This window comes from Gobio gobio, assembly GCF_949357685.1.
Source record: "Gobio gobio genome assembly, chromosome: 6".
Taxonomy (NCBI): Eukaryota; Metazoa; Chordata; class Actinopteri; order Cypriniformes; family Gobionidae; genus Gobio; species Gobio gobio.
Genome location: NC_137102.1, coordinates 10,231,816 through 10,247,768, shown reverse-complemented (window position 1 = coordinate 10,247,768; position 15,953 = coordinate 10,231,816). Strand labels below are relative to the sequence as shown.

General features: G+C 37.9%; 1 protein-coding gene across 1 annotated transcript in view; it reads right to left on the bottom strand.

The window, feature by feature from the left end:
- Positions 1-15,283, bottom strand: part of cdh6 (cadherin 6) — a 34,938-nt gene extending 19,655 nt beyond the window's left edge. The window contains exons 1-3 of the mRNA XM_079819215.1: positions 15,183-15,283; positions 2,959-3,295; positions 569-863 (exon numbers count right to left, since the gene is read on the bottom strand). Coding sequence (XP_079675341.1) covers positions 569-863; positions 2,959-3,171 — 508 coding nt within the window. The 5' untranslated portion in view covers positions 3,172-3,295; positions 15,183-15,283. The remainder of the gene's footprint in view (positions 1-568; positions 864-2,958; positions 3,296-15,182) is intronic.
- Positions 15,284-15,953: the final 670 nt, after the last annotated feature.

The window sequence follows — 15,953 nt, the reverse complement described above, 5'->3', positions numbered from 1 at the left end:
GTTCGCGGGGGCAGTGTTTATGTTAATAGCAAGGGTTTATGATGTCACCAACCCGGGAAGAAGCTTGTTGTAGTCCAAACCGGACGTTTTTGTAGGCAATAAACTGCCATAACTTTAAAAGACAATATCTCCGTTTGCATTGAACTTTCAGCGCTGTAACTTTGCAGATACTGTTTATGCTCAAGCAGCAACATTACACATTAACTAAAGTTAAAAAAGTGAAATTGCATGCAACCACCCCTTTAATAGTTCTCCAGGGGTGAATAACAACTAAAATTACATCCTATTTGCATCCTATTTAAAGCTTGAAAGTTCCAGTCACCATTTGCAAGGAGATAAGTGACCTGCACGTTCTTCAAAATATCTCCTTATGTGTTCAAAGAGGAAATAAACTCATTCAGATTTGGAACCAGATGTGGGAAATAAAATACTAAGACTCAATAATTCCTTAAAGTGATGATATATAATAAAATAGGACAAGTTAAGCAATAGATTGTTTTGTAACATGTCTACAATATGAATATAATTCATGCTTTCAGTGCTTGTTTTTGAAGCCGCCGAATCTTACCAATATGTGACCTCTCAGGTACGGACGCTGTATAAACCTCCTTGTCAAACTTTGGTTCATTGTCATTGATGTCATGTAGTTTCACAATAAACTCGGTCTCTGGCTCCAGTGGGATGCCGTTCCTCTTGTTGACAGCCTGAGCTCGGAGCATGTAGAAAGGTTTCTCCTCTCTGTCCAGGCTCCTGGTTGCATGGAGATCTCCTGAGTTGGCATCTATCACAAAGATCGTCCCCGCACCTTCACCTGCGAGAACGTACATCACTGTGCCGTCTCCTTTATCCATATCTGAGTGAAGCTGTTGAGAGGAAGCAATTCAAGCATTTCATCAGCACCTCCGCTCGTTCTGCCGTTGATAGGGCTCATGAATATGTATTGCATTCGATATTCGGAATGTATTCAATATCCGTTGATTTTGAAGGAATAAAACAATGAAGAAATACTACAGGGGGAATGTAGTAATAGACAGGTACTCCATGGTAAATATGTGAAAATGAGTCCTTGTGGAATTGAATTCTGATGGCATATCAGATGAAAGTACAACACGCTGAATGTGCAATCAAGGTGAATGCCTGTATATTATGAACAGTGACGCTGCCGCATGGTATCTCTTGGTGCAACCACTTTTGTCAGATATATATGAGCTAAATCAAACTTTTTTATTTCTCGCCTCTATATGAAGTGTGTATGAAGCCGTTTTGAATTTGTGTTATTCACTACTGTTACATGGAATGATTAAATTGATTGATAGGAACATCACATTTTAGAGCTGAAGGTGTGATGTGATTAGCTTTGACAATGACTTCTGATAGAGGAGTGAGAGAATGATTTGACACTTCTTTCCACTTCAATAAGCTGCTTTGTTACTGTAAAATAGGGTAGTAAAATACAAAAGACCATTCAAACACAATGGCTCTTTTGCTCTACATGATTTTCCCTCTGAACGTCATAGAAATGACTGCTTCTACTCCACACTGACTGGTACATGATCCAGAGACATAATGTCCATAACAACAATGAGAGCTTTGTGAATTATGCGACTTGCTATGTCCCACATGAATAATCCACTGGTTGGTGATCCTTTGTAAGGCTTTCGAGGCTCTGAACCAGTGGTTCTCAGACTTTTCAGGCCATGTACCACCTTTGATCAAATCAGAACATCCAAGTAGCACCTAGTTAATTCACCTCTCTGCAGTGCGAGTTGAAGGGCTGTGTAAAAATGGCAGTTCTATATTTGATTCATATCACTATTCCTGTGAAGACCATTATAAGTTTCTTGACTGGCCTCATGCAGAACAGCCTCTACAAACACACAGCACTACATAACGTGTTATTGCACTTGCTAATATACATATTTTACAATCCAATTCAAACTAATAAATATTCAATACTGCATAGCATACACTACAGTTTAGAGGTTTTTAAATGTTTTAAAAGAAGTCTCAGTTCACCAAAGCTGCATTTATTTGATCAAAAATAAGTTTTGTACAATTTAAAATAATGGAAAATAGAAAAAGAAACCGCATTTCTTTAAAATATAAATATTTTGTCAAATTATACGTCACTTTTGATCCTAACCCCAAACCTTTGAACGATAGTGTATATAGTATTTAGGGATGCACAATGTATCGGTACCACTGTATATTGTTTTTATGTAAATAGACATATATTTGTAATAAAACGAATCATTTTATAACACTGTTAAATGTAACCTTATTAACAAATAATTTTCATATTGTACATTATAATATATGCAATTGATTTTAGCTTGTACTGTTTTATTTATTTAGATAAAAGTACAAAACTTTAATATGGGTTATTTATCAGTTTTCAACCATAAAATGAAAATGATCATTATCGTCAGATTTTTAACAGTGGTGTGATATTCAATATAAATTTGAAACACTGCCTTACTAATATAATGTCTTGAGCCCCCATGTTCTGTTTGCAATTAAATTATTTTTCAAAGGAACTTTTGAATAGATTAACAGGTTAAACTTATTTTATAGTACTATAAATTCTTTGCTGTATTGCCTACCACATGTGCCGAGGGCCACAGTTTGAGATCTCCTGCAATAAGCAACAGTAGCAAGCTGTTATACTTTATTTTAATCTTTGATCCTATACAGCTCTGAGCTTCAGATGAAGTGTGAGGTACCAGGGAGGTCAGATTTCACCCGGCTCCTTATCTCAAATCCAGCAGGCGCTATGCTGGAGATCCCTACATATGACTTAGCCCCAGTTTTTATAATTCTCTGCTTATTAACCTCAGAAGACAGAATTAGAAGGAGTGATGAAACCAAATCTATCTCTGCAATCGACTCCATCAACATTACTCCAGCATTGCTCAGACCACCTTTATACCCTGAAATAGAAACATCATCCTCTCGTACCTTGCCAATATATTGGTGTTCCGTTCCTGTGTATTCCTCTTGCAGAAAAAACTGTTTCCACATCCATCCTCTCTTTGAGCGTCTGAGCAAGTCTTTGGCTTGCCGTCCTTCAATTTCTTTGGTTTTCCTTCGAACCGACCCTCTTGAAAGGGCAACTGCATTCACAGTTTGATGTGCACATGCCCACAGAAGAAGTACAATCCAAGTCCTCATCTTTTCCGCTCTTAGGGTGTCTTACAGGGGGATAATGATCCTATCTGCCAAAGTTACAGAGCTCTGCAGTGCAGGCGGCAGCCACCCTCATAGTCCTTCCTGCTGCCAGCGAGCCACACAGTACCTGTAATAAGAGAGAGAAAGAAATTGAAAAACAATCAGTTATTGGGCAAAGTCTCAGAGTGTTATCCTAGGGCTGCTGGAAATGCTTTCCGTCCTAATTAAAGGCAACTTCAACTCCTGTATCATACGACAGCCATCCCCTTATTAAAGATATCTTTGAAACATTCTCCATAAGATACCAATTGCAATGCAAGTTTTGTGGCCGAGGCTCTGATATCTATATAATTGGCGTCCCACATTCAGGAAGCATAAAACCAAAGGCCATTCAAAGTGCTGCAGCCATCATGATAAAAGGCAGAAAGGCTTTTTTTCCCACACCTAGCCATTAACCTCCGACTCTTAAAATACTGCAAAGCAGGCCAATGGGCAAGCTCTCACAAATCTGTAATCAATGAATCAATACGCATGGTCTCTAAATGCCCTGCTTTAAAGATCTAAACACTCACAGCGCTATTGAATTCAGTTTCTTCACCCAAAAAAAATAAATAAATAAATCCAACAACCAATGTGTGTTGGGTTTTATCAGCATGCATGGTCACAATAGCCTGCTGGCTCTGAACTGACCTGCTGGAATGACAGTCTGAGAGACAAAAGCTTCCTGCCACCACATAATAATCAGCAATCAGCACGTTTCCTGTTTCCACATCAATCTGTGGCTTTGTCTGCGACTGAACGCCTGCCCTCGCTCCCTCTCGCACTTTATCAAGCAGATTGCAAATGTGATTGCGCAAAGTGGTGAAGGGGAGACGTGGGCCTCTCAATGAATCGCATTTAAGTACCTCTGGTTTTTTTGATTTACAATATTGCTTGCGACATTGGCGCACCTCTCTCCATCAGTGTAAAAATGCATCAGGTCAACATCGCCCTTCATCCGGGAAGAGCGGCGGTTGAGGGCCAGCGATTCAGATGGAAATGCACAATTGCGATGCCGAATTGACTTTCGTAGTTCCATGCATGACTTAAATGGTGCGGCTATTCCCCTAATAGCACTTTCCATTAGCTCCATTATGTTCTGCTTTATGAATTGGCCTAATTGAATTAGGTAACAATAGATAGCACAGGATATTGATTTACTGTCAAAGTCAATGAGCTAGAAATGATCATGGGGCTCCACGTATGTATAAACATAAGTGTGTGTGTATGATTCCATGTGTGCATTTCAGTACAAACTGGAAAGCAAAATGGGATACGTGGGTCCTTATGTCCAACGATTGTAGTTTATGGATGCTGCTCTTTAATGAATTTCAGCCACCCAAAACTCCTGGGCAAAGAGAGCGGGCTCCTGGAGCACATTAGTCAAACTCAGGCAGCCATTTTGCTCGGCTCTGTGACCTGGCAAATCCCTTGACACAGTCCTGCCGGGGGAACTCAGCTGGATCTAAAGCGGTTTTGTTACATGGTGTGTCAGAGTGAACAGACACAGTTTCCAGCACAAAATGTCTGCTCGTTCATTTACAAGTCCATCCTGCTGGGAGGGAGATGGATAGTGAAGGATGAAAATCCCCCTGCTGTCTTTAAATATAAGCACAAACCTAAGAGAACACAATGGGACATTATGGTTTCACATAATGTTTCACATAGCACTTCGTTTTACAGGCACACCGTTGTGTCATTTGATAGATGCGGATCCACAACACTATAGACTCTTTATATCAGACTTATACTGTGAAAGTCATGATTGAGTACCTTAAAAGAATAATACACACAAAAAAGAAAAAATCTGTCATAATTTACATAAATTAAACATCATTTTTACATAATTAAAAAAAAAGAGACAAACGCAACATAAAAAATTGTTAACTGAAATAAAAAATAAAATAAATAACATTACTGAGAAAACTTAAAATAGAACAAAATACATTTTTATGACTCCAACCTCTTCAACCTAGCTAAAATAAAATACAAATGATCATAAATAATATTTCGTTTTCGTGTTTGTTGCATGTCCTTAAACCTGCCATTGCCATAATGTAAAAGTGTTACTAGAGGATGATAGTACGCATGCATATTAACCTCAACCTGTATGACTTTCTTTCTTCTGTAAAAAGACAAAGATATTTGAAAATATAAAAATATTAATGTATTTAAATTTAATAATGTAAATATAGAACTTTCAATTTCCAGCATGCTCTGCATGGCACAGCATGGTGAGAGTAAATGTTGAAATTAAGACTTATTTTAAGGTATATAAATACGCATAAAGTACATCTTAATGCCTTATTCTGCATGACCATATTTGACATCCCTCAATCCCACCCAATACCTAAACTTAACAACTACCTATTAATAACTATTAATAAGCAGACTATTAACAACTAACTATTAATAAGCAGAAATAAGGAGTTTATCGAGTCAAAGGTCATGGTTCATAGTTAGTTATTTAATTGTGAGAATTGGACCCTAAACTATAAAGTGGGACCAACATTATAATAGAAACAGCATTTTGGCAAACTTCACAATTACCTTAAAGCTGCAGTGTGTAATTTTGGTTTCACTAGCATCTCTAAATCAAACTGCAAAAATAATGATGATTTTTCATCAAATTGGTGTGAAACCTCAAACAACCAGATGCTACCAGGTCAACTTTTCTGAGAAATCAGCCCACATGACTCTGTTACACTAGCATGTTTAAATTTTATTTATGTTTCAATTAATGCAACGATAAAGTAATTAACTCTCCGGGTGCCTGCCATAAACTGTGTCACAGTTGTCTGCTATCCAAAACACAGACAAAACAAATTAACCTCAATGGCACCTCACTCGCGTCTGCCTGAACGTTATCTGCTGTTATTTTCAGATCAGGCAATTTACCATGCAGTCTGACCTTGAGACATCAGATGTCCTATTTTTTTTTTTTTTGTGGTTTTGTTTTTATTTCTTCTTTCAAAGACACAGTACCCTCAGAGGCCCTTTGGGAACACAAGCGAGGTGGGGGCTGACAGGTGAGGGAGGAAGAGGAAGACCGGCGACACCTGTGGAGGACGCGGGGAGTCAGTCAGGCGGCAGGAAGTGCCAGAGAGAAAGAGAGAGAGGCGGGGCCCCAAGCGCGGCCCTCGCTGAAAGCTCTGCCACACTGCAGACAGCCACAGCAGCCCTGATAAGTCCCACAGGGGCAATTAGGAGTGAGAGAAGGAGAATGTCAGCCACGGGCAGCGAGAAGGGAGGCGACAGGTAACAAGTCTTGCTGCAGGAACACAGACCAGCAGAGCAGAGAGAAACAGAGCCGGCTAATGCCACATACTGTCTCCGGGCTCTCTATTAAAATGAATAAGGCACCGGACCACCAGCCACTAACTAGAAAGACTAGACGCCACGGTTTTTAAATAGGTCATTCTTGTTTGCATAGCCAAGGTACATGATATAGCGCCTTATGATAGCGATAGCATAAATGTTTGATTTCTCTGAGCTGTGCGAATCGGTTATTTTGATTTATTTATTTATTTATTCTGCCTCTGCTAAGAAATTCTCATATAGCTTCTGGCTACATCACATCTTAGTGAAAACACCAAGAGAAAACTCTCCAGCTAGTACTCATCTCGCTCGAACAAATGGTAGGAGACATGTGCCATGTTTGATTGCGGTTCTTTTCCTACCACTGAGCAACAGTGCATGAGAGGCAAAGTCGAGATCAGGTGAACACAAATTCAGTCAGGGTGGCACACTTAAACAGATTCGAGCTCCTCTTCGGTCCGTTCGGTGCACTTGCCTGCCAAGCAGCGTATCCGTGTCATTCCCCAGGGCATAGCGGGTAATCAATATCTATTGATTTGTCTGTTTGGGGGGAAAAGGGCTGTCTAGACAGCTGGGTTTTCGAATGCTAAGGTATCACTTATCCTGCAACACTCTAGCTAGGCTGTAAGCGATGATTGATTTATTCATTTTAGACATACTTTTTTTTCCCATATCTGACCTACCCTACATTTGCCAAGGCTATTTATACATCACTTGAGGTTTAAATGCAACAACATGTTTACCTGATGGCAAAAAGGCTAAGATGTGAAATAAATCAGTGATAAACACTGTGCTGTTTTTGCAGCTGATACAACCAAAAAAGGACCGGAGTATCATATAACAGCACACGATCGATTGATATACCGTTTTTATGATCGATACTGATGGATCATTTTAATGTTAAGAATTAAAGTGTCCGATGATCGTTATTCCAAACTAAATTTGAAATATTGTATTTCTGCTATATGATGCAAACAAACTAAAACTACAACATGCAGTATACTGTTAATTATAACATCTTATGAATTAAATTATTATTATAATCCGTTTTTATTTGCAATAAGAATATTTATTGTTATAATACAAATGTATAGCATTTAGCTATAATAATCATTATTTTATTTGGTTATGTTTTTTATTTTCCATTTTTATTTGCCATAATAATAAAATACAATGCACATTATTTATTTATAAATAATAATTATTATTATCATAATGAAAAAATGAAAATGTTTGCCATAATATTATTATTATTATTAATCAATCAAATAATACACAACATTTCATTACCCTATGGTTGGGTGCTATTCTTTAGGGACTTGCTAAACAGACCCAATGTTAAAGAACCCCCAACTGATTAAGTAAAAAAGTATGAAAAGTATGATTACCGTTCAAAACACGTTAATCTCTAGTCTACACACACACATAAAGGAGTCACTTGATATAACAGCACATTGTAACATACTCCCGGCATGTGACTCGATTGCTGGAAGTGCTTAACCGACAGAGCTACCACACCATAGACTTAATCCTCAAGTCTCGACCCTACAAGACACAAGCGTCCCCCGACCCTCCACCATAATCTCCCTGGAAACATGTGCGCCTTAATCTGAACAGTAGGAGATAATGGATTCAAATGTTGGAGGTCTTTTTTTGCTCAATGGGATGGCCATGTGCACACCAACACAATTAGTGTCAGGGAGCGCTGCCCGTACCAGATGGGTCCTCTTAATTACGTAACGAGAGAGGCCATAATGTGATCTGGAAGCAATGTTGTGCCACTGACTTAGAATCTGTTTTTCCTGGTCGGCCATAAAGACGGTGAAAGCGTGTGTTTTCGCCGCACAAATTGCCTGGAGCAGACCGTACTGTGTGGTGAATTAAAGCAATTTAGCCAAACCTGCTAAAATCAAAAGTGCCTCAAACCCCCATTAGAATCCATTCATTTGCTCAGGAGAGCAGCGCGTGATAGACCGCAGCTTGTCCTTCCCTTGTCAATTCGTGAAGACTGTTCAAATAGATAGCACAAAACACCAGTTAACCTTTGTGTCAGTGCGGCCCTGACGTTTACAGTGGAGCTGGAAAGGTTCCCCTGTAATCCCGTAACAGCATTGTGGGGTGTTTGTTTAGGGTTCCCCTCATGAGGCAGAGGAGAAGCCGTGGGAACAGCAGTTTTACGGCCTGTGTAAAGAGCTCGGCGGGAGCCTACGAGACAGCAGCCTCCCTTCAGCATTGTGATTCAGCCCTGGAATGCAGCTCCCATTGCAATGCAAATGTCTCCGCGTCTGGTTGTTGTGAGCGCGCGCGTTTACATTCAAGCTTGTTTACTTGTCACTTCCACGACTGACAAATACGCAAATCACAAGCACACTGCTAATAGAGTTTGCAGAAGCTGTCAAAGTCAAACACACTCTTTGCCGTATCATAGTTGATATTTATCGCGTGTTCTACCCCGAAGGCCCTTTTACAACTTGACAATGCCATTAACTCATCCTCAGACTCAAAGCATCTTGTAAGTGTGGCACCTTTACCTTGGTAAACACAAGAGACTTGTGTTCCAGACAGACTGCGACGTGGTTGTTTAACCCCCAGACTACGTTTCAATTTATGGCCGTGGTTTACATGAAGGTATCTAAACGGAACCGTTCCTGACTAGGTCGTAATTCATTGTGTTGTTTTATGCCTCTAACCCTTGCTTTGAGGAACAAGTCCTAAAGACAGGATTTTTACAATCAAGGTAACAATGCTTCCATTTCAAAAGGTCACACCAAGTCATTGTGATTGCAATCACAACATATTTTGACATTTGATTCTGCATCTTTGTTGATACAGTTCAGGCCCCACACGACAATGAAAGAAAACATATATATATATATCAACAGAAATGATCAATAATGACATTTATTGACATTAACAAGCGCAACAATACAATTGAAAATCCCAATGCTCTGTGACCACAAATAAATAAACCCAGTGAGTGGCAACTGGAAAATTGTTCACATTAAAAGCCATCGTATATGCCGAAGGCAAGCAGAGAGCAGAGGTTAAAGGCTGTTGATTAAACTGACTTCTTTTCTTTTTTACTTTCTTTCTTCGGACCAAGCTATGTAACGGTGGAAAAGCTGAACTCCGCCGGCCATGGATTTATCAATATATGATAAGATTTTTATGCTATGGATGCTAAACAATAAATGGCTGATATGAATGCTACACTAGTTGTCTAGATAAGTAAAACTAAATAAAATCAATCTTTTAGTGCTACAAGTGAATAATATTGTATATTATAATGAATATGAAAAATGGATATACATTTTGAGATTTGCTAAAGATTGCATTTAACAGTAATTTTAAAGGTTAACTTTAAGTGTGTTAAGTGATGGCAAAGGTAATCTAAATGAAGATATATGAGAAATTAATAAGCACAATTCAATATCCAATATCAACCTTTTAAAAAAAAACCTGAAAAGCCAATTATTTTTTTATTTTATGGACAATAAACAATAAATGTCTGATATTCAAATTCTACAATAGTTTGTCTAGATAAGTAAAACAAAATAATAAAATCAATCTTTTAGTGCTACAAGTGAATAATATTGTATTGTATTAAAATTCTACAATAGTTTGTCTGAACGAACTTAAAAAAACAAAAATGAATGAATATGAAAAATGGACATACAACACATTTAGAGATTTGTTAAAGATTCATTTTAAGTGAGCAGATGCGCAATTAAATATCCAATCAAATGATAACAATGCATTTCAAAATAACCGATAAACTCATAATTAAAAAAAATAAAAAACAAGCCAAGATATTTGTGCATTGAATTTTTCATTAAATTTTTTTTAAAAAAAGAAGTGTATTCTTTCCAGAATCAGACGGTACCTTATTTACCATTAAACACATCAGCCATACAGTAATCTGTATGTGGATTGTATTTCTTGCACTTTGCTCTAGGGGCTTGTGCCCTTTCCTTGACCACATTCTGACTGTGTCGTCTTCCAGGTAATAACTATTTGCTTTTGGGCCATGCTGCTTGTATGACAGTTTGTTTTTCCAAGGGTAAATATATCAGTATCGCAGTTTCGGTGTGCGAGATGTCACCGGCAGAAAATATCCAGGCTAGATTGTCTGACCAATCTAGGTTTGAGACAACTGTGATTCCTCAACAGAATGGACATTTTCGGTGCTGGTGTAATTCATATCACACACGTCAGGGCAGGTTTGAAAATTGGAGAGCTGTAATACATTCTGCCTCATTTTGGACTGACTCGCACATAATAAGAGAAAGCAATCAATTGAAAGAACCATGACAACTGAGAGGAACATTAATGACATTAGGCCTATTATTGTGCCTGAAAGTGGACTACATGATTGGATGCTGCCTGCGCAGATAGCCCATTTTTGACAACTCAGCTCTGGTGAGTAATTAGGTGCCGCCACATATTGTGGACACAGTTTCAACTTCCAAAGGGAGGAAGCTTCTCAGTTATGCAAATCTAGACTGTATTACAAGAGGCTACGCTGAAGGAGATACATCGCTACACCGAGAGCGCTATAGAGTTCAATGGACTGTGTTTCAGACACCAGCCACCAGATGATTAGCCACATGCAAATTTCCAAGCACGTGGGACATGTTCCATCCTGGTGTAACATGGTGGACATCTGGAGACAGTTAGAGATGTCTTGTATGTGGCTATAAAAAATGTATGCAGCGAACTCATGTTTCTCAGCGAACATGGGTGGAGAACTCCGCTTCGACATGTACTAGCCAGAGCAGATCACATCAGCAGAGACAGAGCAAGTCACTGGGAGCATGAATCAAAAGTCAAAAGGAGGATTTCCGATTAAAGGAAGCAAATCTGAGCTGCAAGTTAAGCATTCATCTTAACGTCAATGACTGAAGGATCCATAGGCACCGCAAACGTTTAGTGCCCTTCCCTTCTAAATGAACCGTACACACTCTCACAAGTTTACCTAATTCATAGGGTCACTGTGATTAAGATGAAGAGAGAGTCACAGGTCACATTCAGAGCAGTGCTGACTAAATAAATCATCTTCCCATGGCAGGACCGCCAGCATGGTGTCTCTGTCATCAGCATTCTTATTTCACACTGTACCCGGCACAAAGAAAGCCAGCGATCCTTATTTATTCTAAAGCACCAGCCTGAATGGCAGAAATATTCATTGTGCATATCGGATTCCGTTTCAAGTTTGTTTTTCATCATCAGTGCTATCCCCCCCCCCCCCCCCCCCCACCCCAAATTCCCTCCAACTCGCACTCTCTGTGATCCGCCCTGTCATCTTACACACTGACTGATGTGTGGAGTATCTATGGAGGATGTCCAGAGCTTTCATACACCACGGCTATTTCCTATAGGGACATGTGGATGAAAGAAAATAACAACACCCCGCTGGAAGATGCAGACTTATTATCATAGACAGAAACGGAGATTGGAGAACATATTTTGCTTTGTGAGCCCATTTAAAGATTCACTTGAGACACAGTTTCATTCGTCCGCCCTCCCATCCGAACGAATTAGCAAACAACAAGAACAACAAGCAAGGAAACTGAAAACAGATAGCGGACGATGAATTGGTAAGGAAAATCAATCGCCTTGTATTGGACTAAAGCGAGTGTAGATAAACACTGTTCTATTGATTTTGGGAGTGTTCTACACATCAGAACAGCAAATTACCCATATCTTGGAAAAATAGGTTTAAAACTCAAGTTGTGCTTTTCTCGAGTAGAGTTTTTTTGCAGTTTAATTGTCTGAAAGTGCTTAATTTTGGGCGATATTTATGTGGTATTCCATTATTGAGGTAAAAGCATGATGGAGGTTCATAAATCACTCTTGGGTGAAATTAATCATGTGCAAGTGCTAATCAATGTTATCCTGCTTCATCTCCTGCGAGCAAACACAGCTTTTACTGGGCCATTGTCATGTCAGGTGACAGATAGCTCTGATTTAATTATCACACAGAGCCTACTGAAACATTTGCATACAATCTGAGAACTCCAAACTCTCAGACTATTAGGCTAAGCCTGTCAAAGTGTGAAACTTTTGATCGAAAAAGAAATTATATTGTTTGTTAGAACATCATACTTTTAAAACTATTTGTTTGAATGTAGCATGACAACTTATGAGCATGACAACAAATGCATAAATGTAAATGTAAATGTAAATGTCTATGACAATTGCCATTAAAATGCTTATATTGCTTTGTGTTTGATCATTCTAGTGTTAAGATTATTTTTGAAAAATAATGAGGAAACTGGTTGATGGGATTATTCAAGTTGATGTTCGTTAATAGCATAGGCCTTCTGAATGCAAAGATATGCAAGTTTCAGTTCAGTTCTCCTTTTTTGATGTTAAACATGGGTCTTTTGAGAGGTAATGGAAAGCAATGTAGGGGCCTACAACATACAACAGCTTTTTAAAATACAAACGTGTCATTTGAATGTTATTATATTGAGAAATATGTCAGAAAATGTAGCATGACAACAAATGCATAAATGTAAATGTAAATGTCTATGACAATTGCCATTAAAATGCTTATATTGCTTTGTGTTTTTAAATAAATAAATAAAAAAACTCTCAGACAGCCTCTCTGATTGAACTAAAATGGCCCTGATAAAAACAACAATTAGTATGCACTTTATTCTCCAACCAATTGTAATGTTGCTTGTTGTCAAAGAATTCCAGCCAGTCAAAGGTCATATGGCCGTATTATCTCTATTTATGTACAATTTGGCAATCTATATCTGAACCCAAACAGAATTGCAAACATTTTCTGACATATTTCTCAATATAATAACATTCAAATGACACGTTTGTATTTTAAAAAGCTGTTGTATGTTGTAGGCCCCTACATTGCTTTCCATTACCTCTCAAAAGACCCGCATGTTTAACATCAAAAAAGGAGAACTGAACTGAAACTTGCATATCTTTGCAAATCAGAAGGCCTATGCTATTAACGAACATCAACTTGAATAATCCCATCAACCAGTTTCCTCATTATTTTTCAAAAATAATCTTAACACTAGAATGATCAAAAATGATCCTACCTCAGAGGTCTACTGTTTGTTACATATACAATGTATGGCTTAAAATCCAACCAAAGTAGGAGTAGAACACCTTAAGAGCAACCATATCTACTGAAGACCACAGTTGTTCAACTAGTATTTGCCTGACTAATATTACATTGCGTAAAATCCAGCAATTTAGTGGATTAAAAACTGCATTGCCGCAAAGACTGGAAAAATATAAAAAAAAATTGTACTTTTGTAAAAAAAAAAAACACAAAAAAAACATCTCAACAATTTTAGAAAGGTCTGCAACTACTGCAGTTCTTCCTCAGAATAAAATCTGAGAAGTCCTGGAATTTATGAATAATTTACATAATATAGAATAACTTTAATTAATTCAGCCAGAAATCTACACAGGTGCCCGACATAAAAGGCCTCAAACTGAGCTACAGTCTGAACATGTTCCCACACCTTTTGATCATTGAATTTCCATGACAACTCCATTACTTTTCCAGTCATCTATGATTACTGGACAAGGAATCAAATTGTTTTTGTGAAATATATATATATATATATATATATATATATATATATATATATATATATATATATATATATATATATATATATATATATATATAATAAAGATTATAATAGATATCAATATTTTTTTTATCTTACACATGACTTTATCAGATCAGGTAATCACAATTTTAAAATTAAATATTAAAGTTAACTCAGTTTTAACTGATGGTTTATCAAACAACACCGAGAGACTGTTATATAACCTATAACATAAGTTCAGATAAAATATATAGAGACATTGCACATACTTGCAGAAAAAAATAAAATTATTGTTTATCACCTCTGAAATAAAGGCCTTGAAATTAAATTAACTAAGGACATTACTTCCTGCCACTCCACACAAGATGGACAGTCGATAGGTTAGGCTACACGGTAGAAAATGTCATCCAACTAAAACTGAAAAATTAAGTTTAATAGATGAATTGTTAAGTAAAACCATCACATTACAGCATACGTTCATAGCTCCTTTCACCACTTTGAATTTAATCAGAAAATGAAGCTGGAACCATAAAAACATTATGAAAAAGTTAATATTTTGACAAGTTAAATGGACGGATGGAAACAACGATGGTAACATTTTTACAGTAGGTTGTAGCTTACAGACAACTACAGTAGCCCGAACTTTCCCCAATAAATAATATTAACCTTCTGCATTATACTATTAAGTTAAGCATTTAAAAAACAAGAGTAAACAACATTATCGCGTGCAATAGGCCTATTATAACGAGGCGTATAAACTCACGCGCTCTGAAAAACAGGAAACTGGCAAAATAATATATACGATAAACATTAAACACGTAGAAATACTACGGTACAAATGTTGTTCTATGATACATAACAGTTATATGTTGCTTAATAGTTTGCAAAAAAAAAAAAGTATGCCGGTCAATTTTGACAGCCATCATCCACGCGCATCCGCGAAAGTCAGTCTACGACATAAGCAAAGGTCTAAATGTTGGGGTCAAGCAGCGCGTGTACATTCAATGCAGAGCCGTTAAATTAAACGCAAAAATAAGATAAGTGCGGTTAATTTCCTCCACTCACCTCAGTGCCGAGGAGTCGAGAGTAGTCCTGGATTTGATGTGTATCCTCTGAGCGCTGTGAAGACACTACTGTGTGGACTCAGGGCTGCCTGTGTCTCTCTCTCCCCTCCCCTGTGCGGAGCATCACCTCTCTCTCTCTCTCTCTCTCTCTCTCTCTCTCTCTCTCTCTCTCTCTCTCTCTCTCTCTCTCTCTCTCTGAAATCTCGTGCGGTCTAAGCGACAGAGCCGCTGATTGGCTGTCACTCTTGCGCGGTGACTGAGAGGGATCATGAACATTAAGGGATGCGAAACTAGTTTGGAAATTAAGCCTGCGTTATTTGATATCGTCGCGTCTGTTCGGAGATTTGGGTCACTACTATTAACTCTACTTTGATTCAGTTTATAATGAATCTATTTTTGGCCGTAGAGGAAAAAGGCAAAATCTGTAATTTACTCACCATGTTCATGTTATTATAAACCTGTATGCCTTTCTTTTCCGAGGAGCTGAAAAAGAGATTTTAGACAGAATATTAGGGACTGACAGCTTTAGTCATCATTCACTTTCATCTTTTTTTTTCTATAGGCTACAATTGAAGTGAATAGTGTCTGAGGCTGTCATTCCCACATCTCTTTTTGTGTTCCACTGAACAAAGACAGTATGGGTTTAGAACAACATGAGGGTGAGTGCTGGACAAGATTTTATTTTTTTGAGTGAACTATCCCTTCAGAAGTCTTCAGAAACTCACACCTGTTATCATGTGAGATGGAGTACAAGCTTTTTAGTTCATTTTTT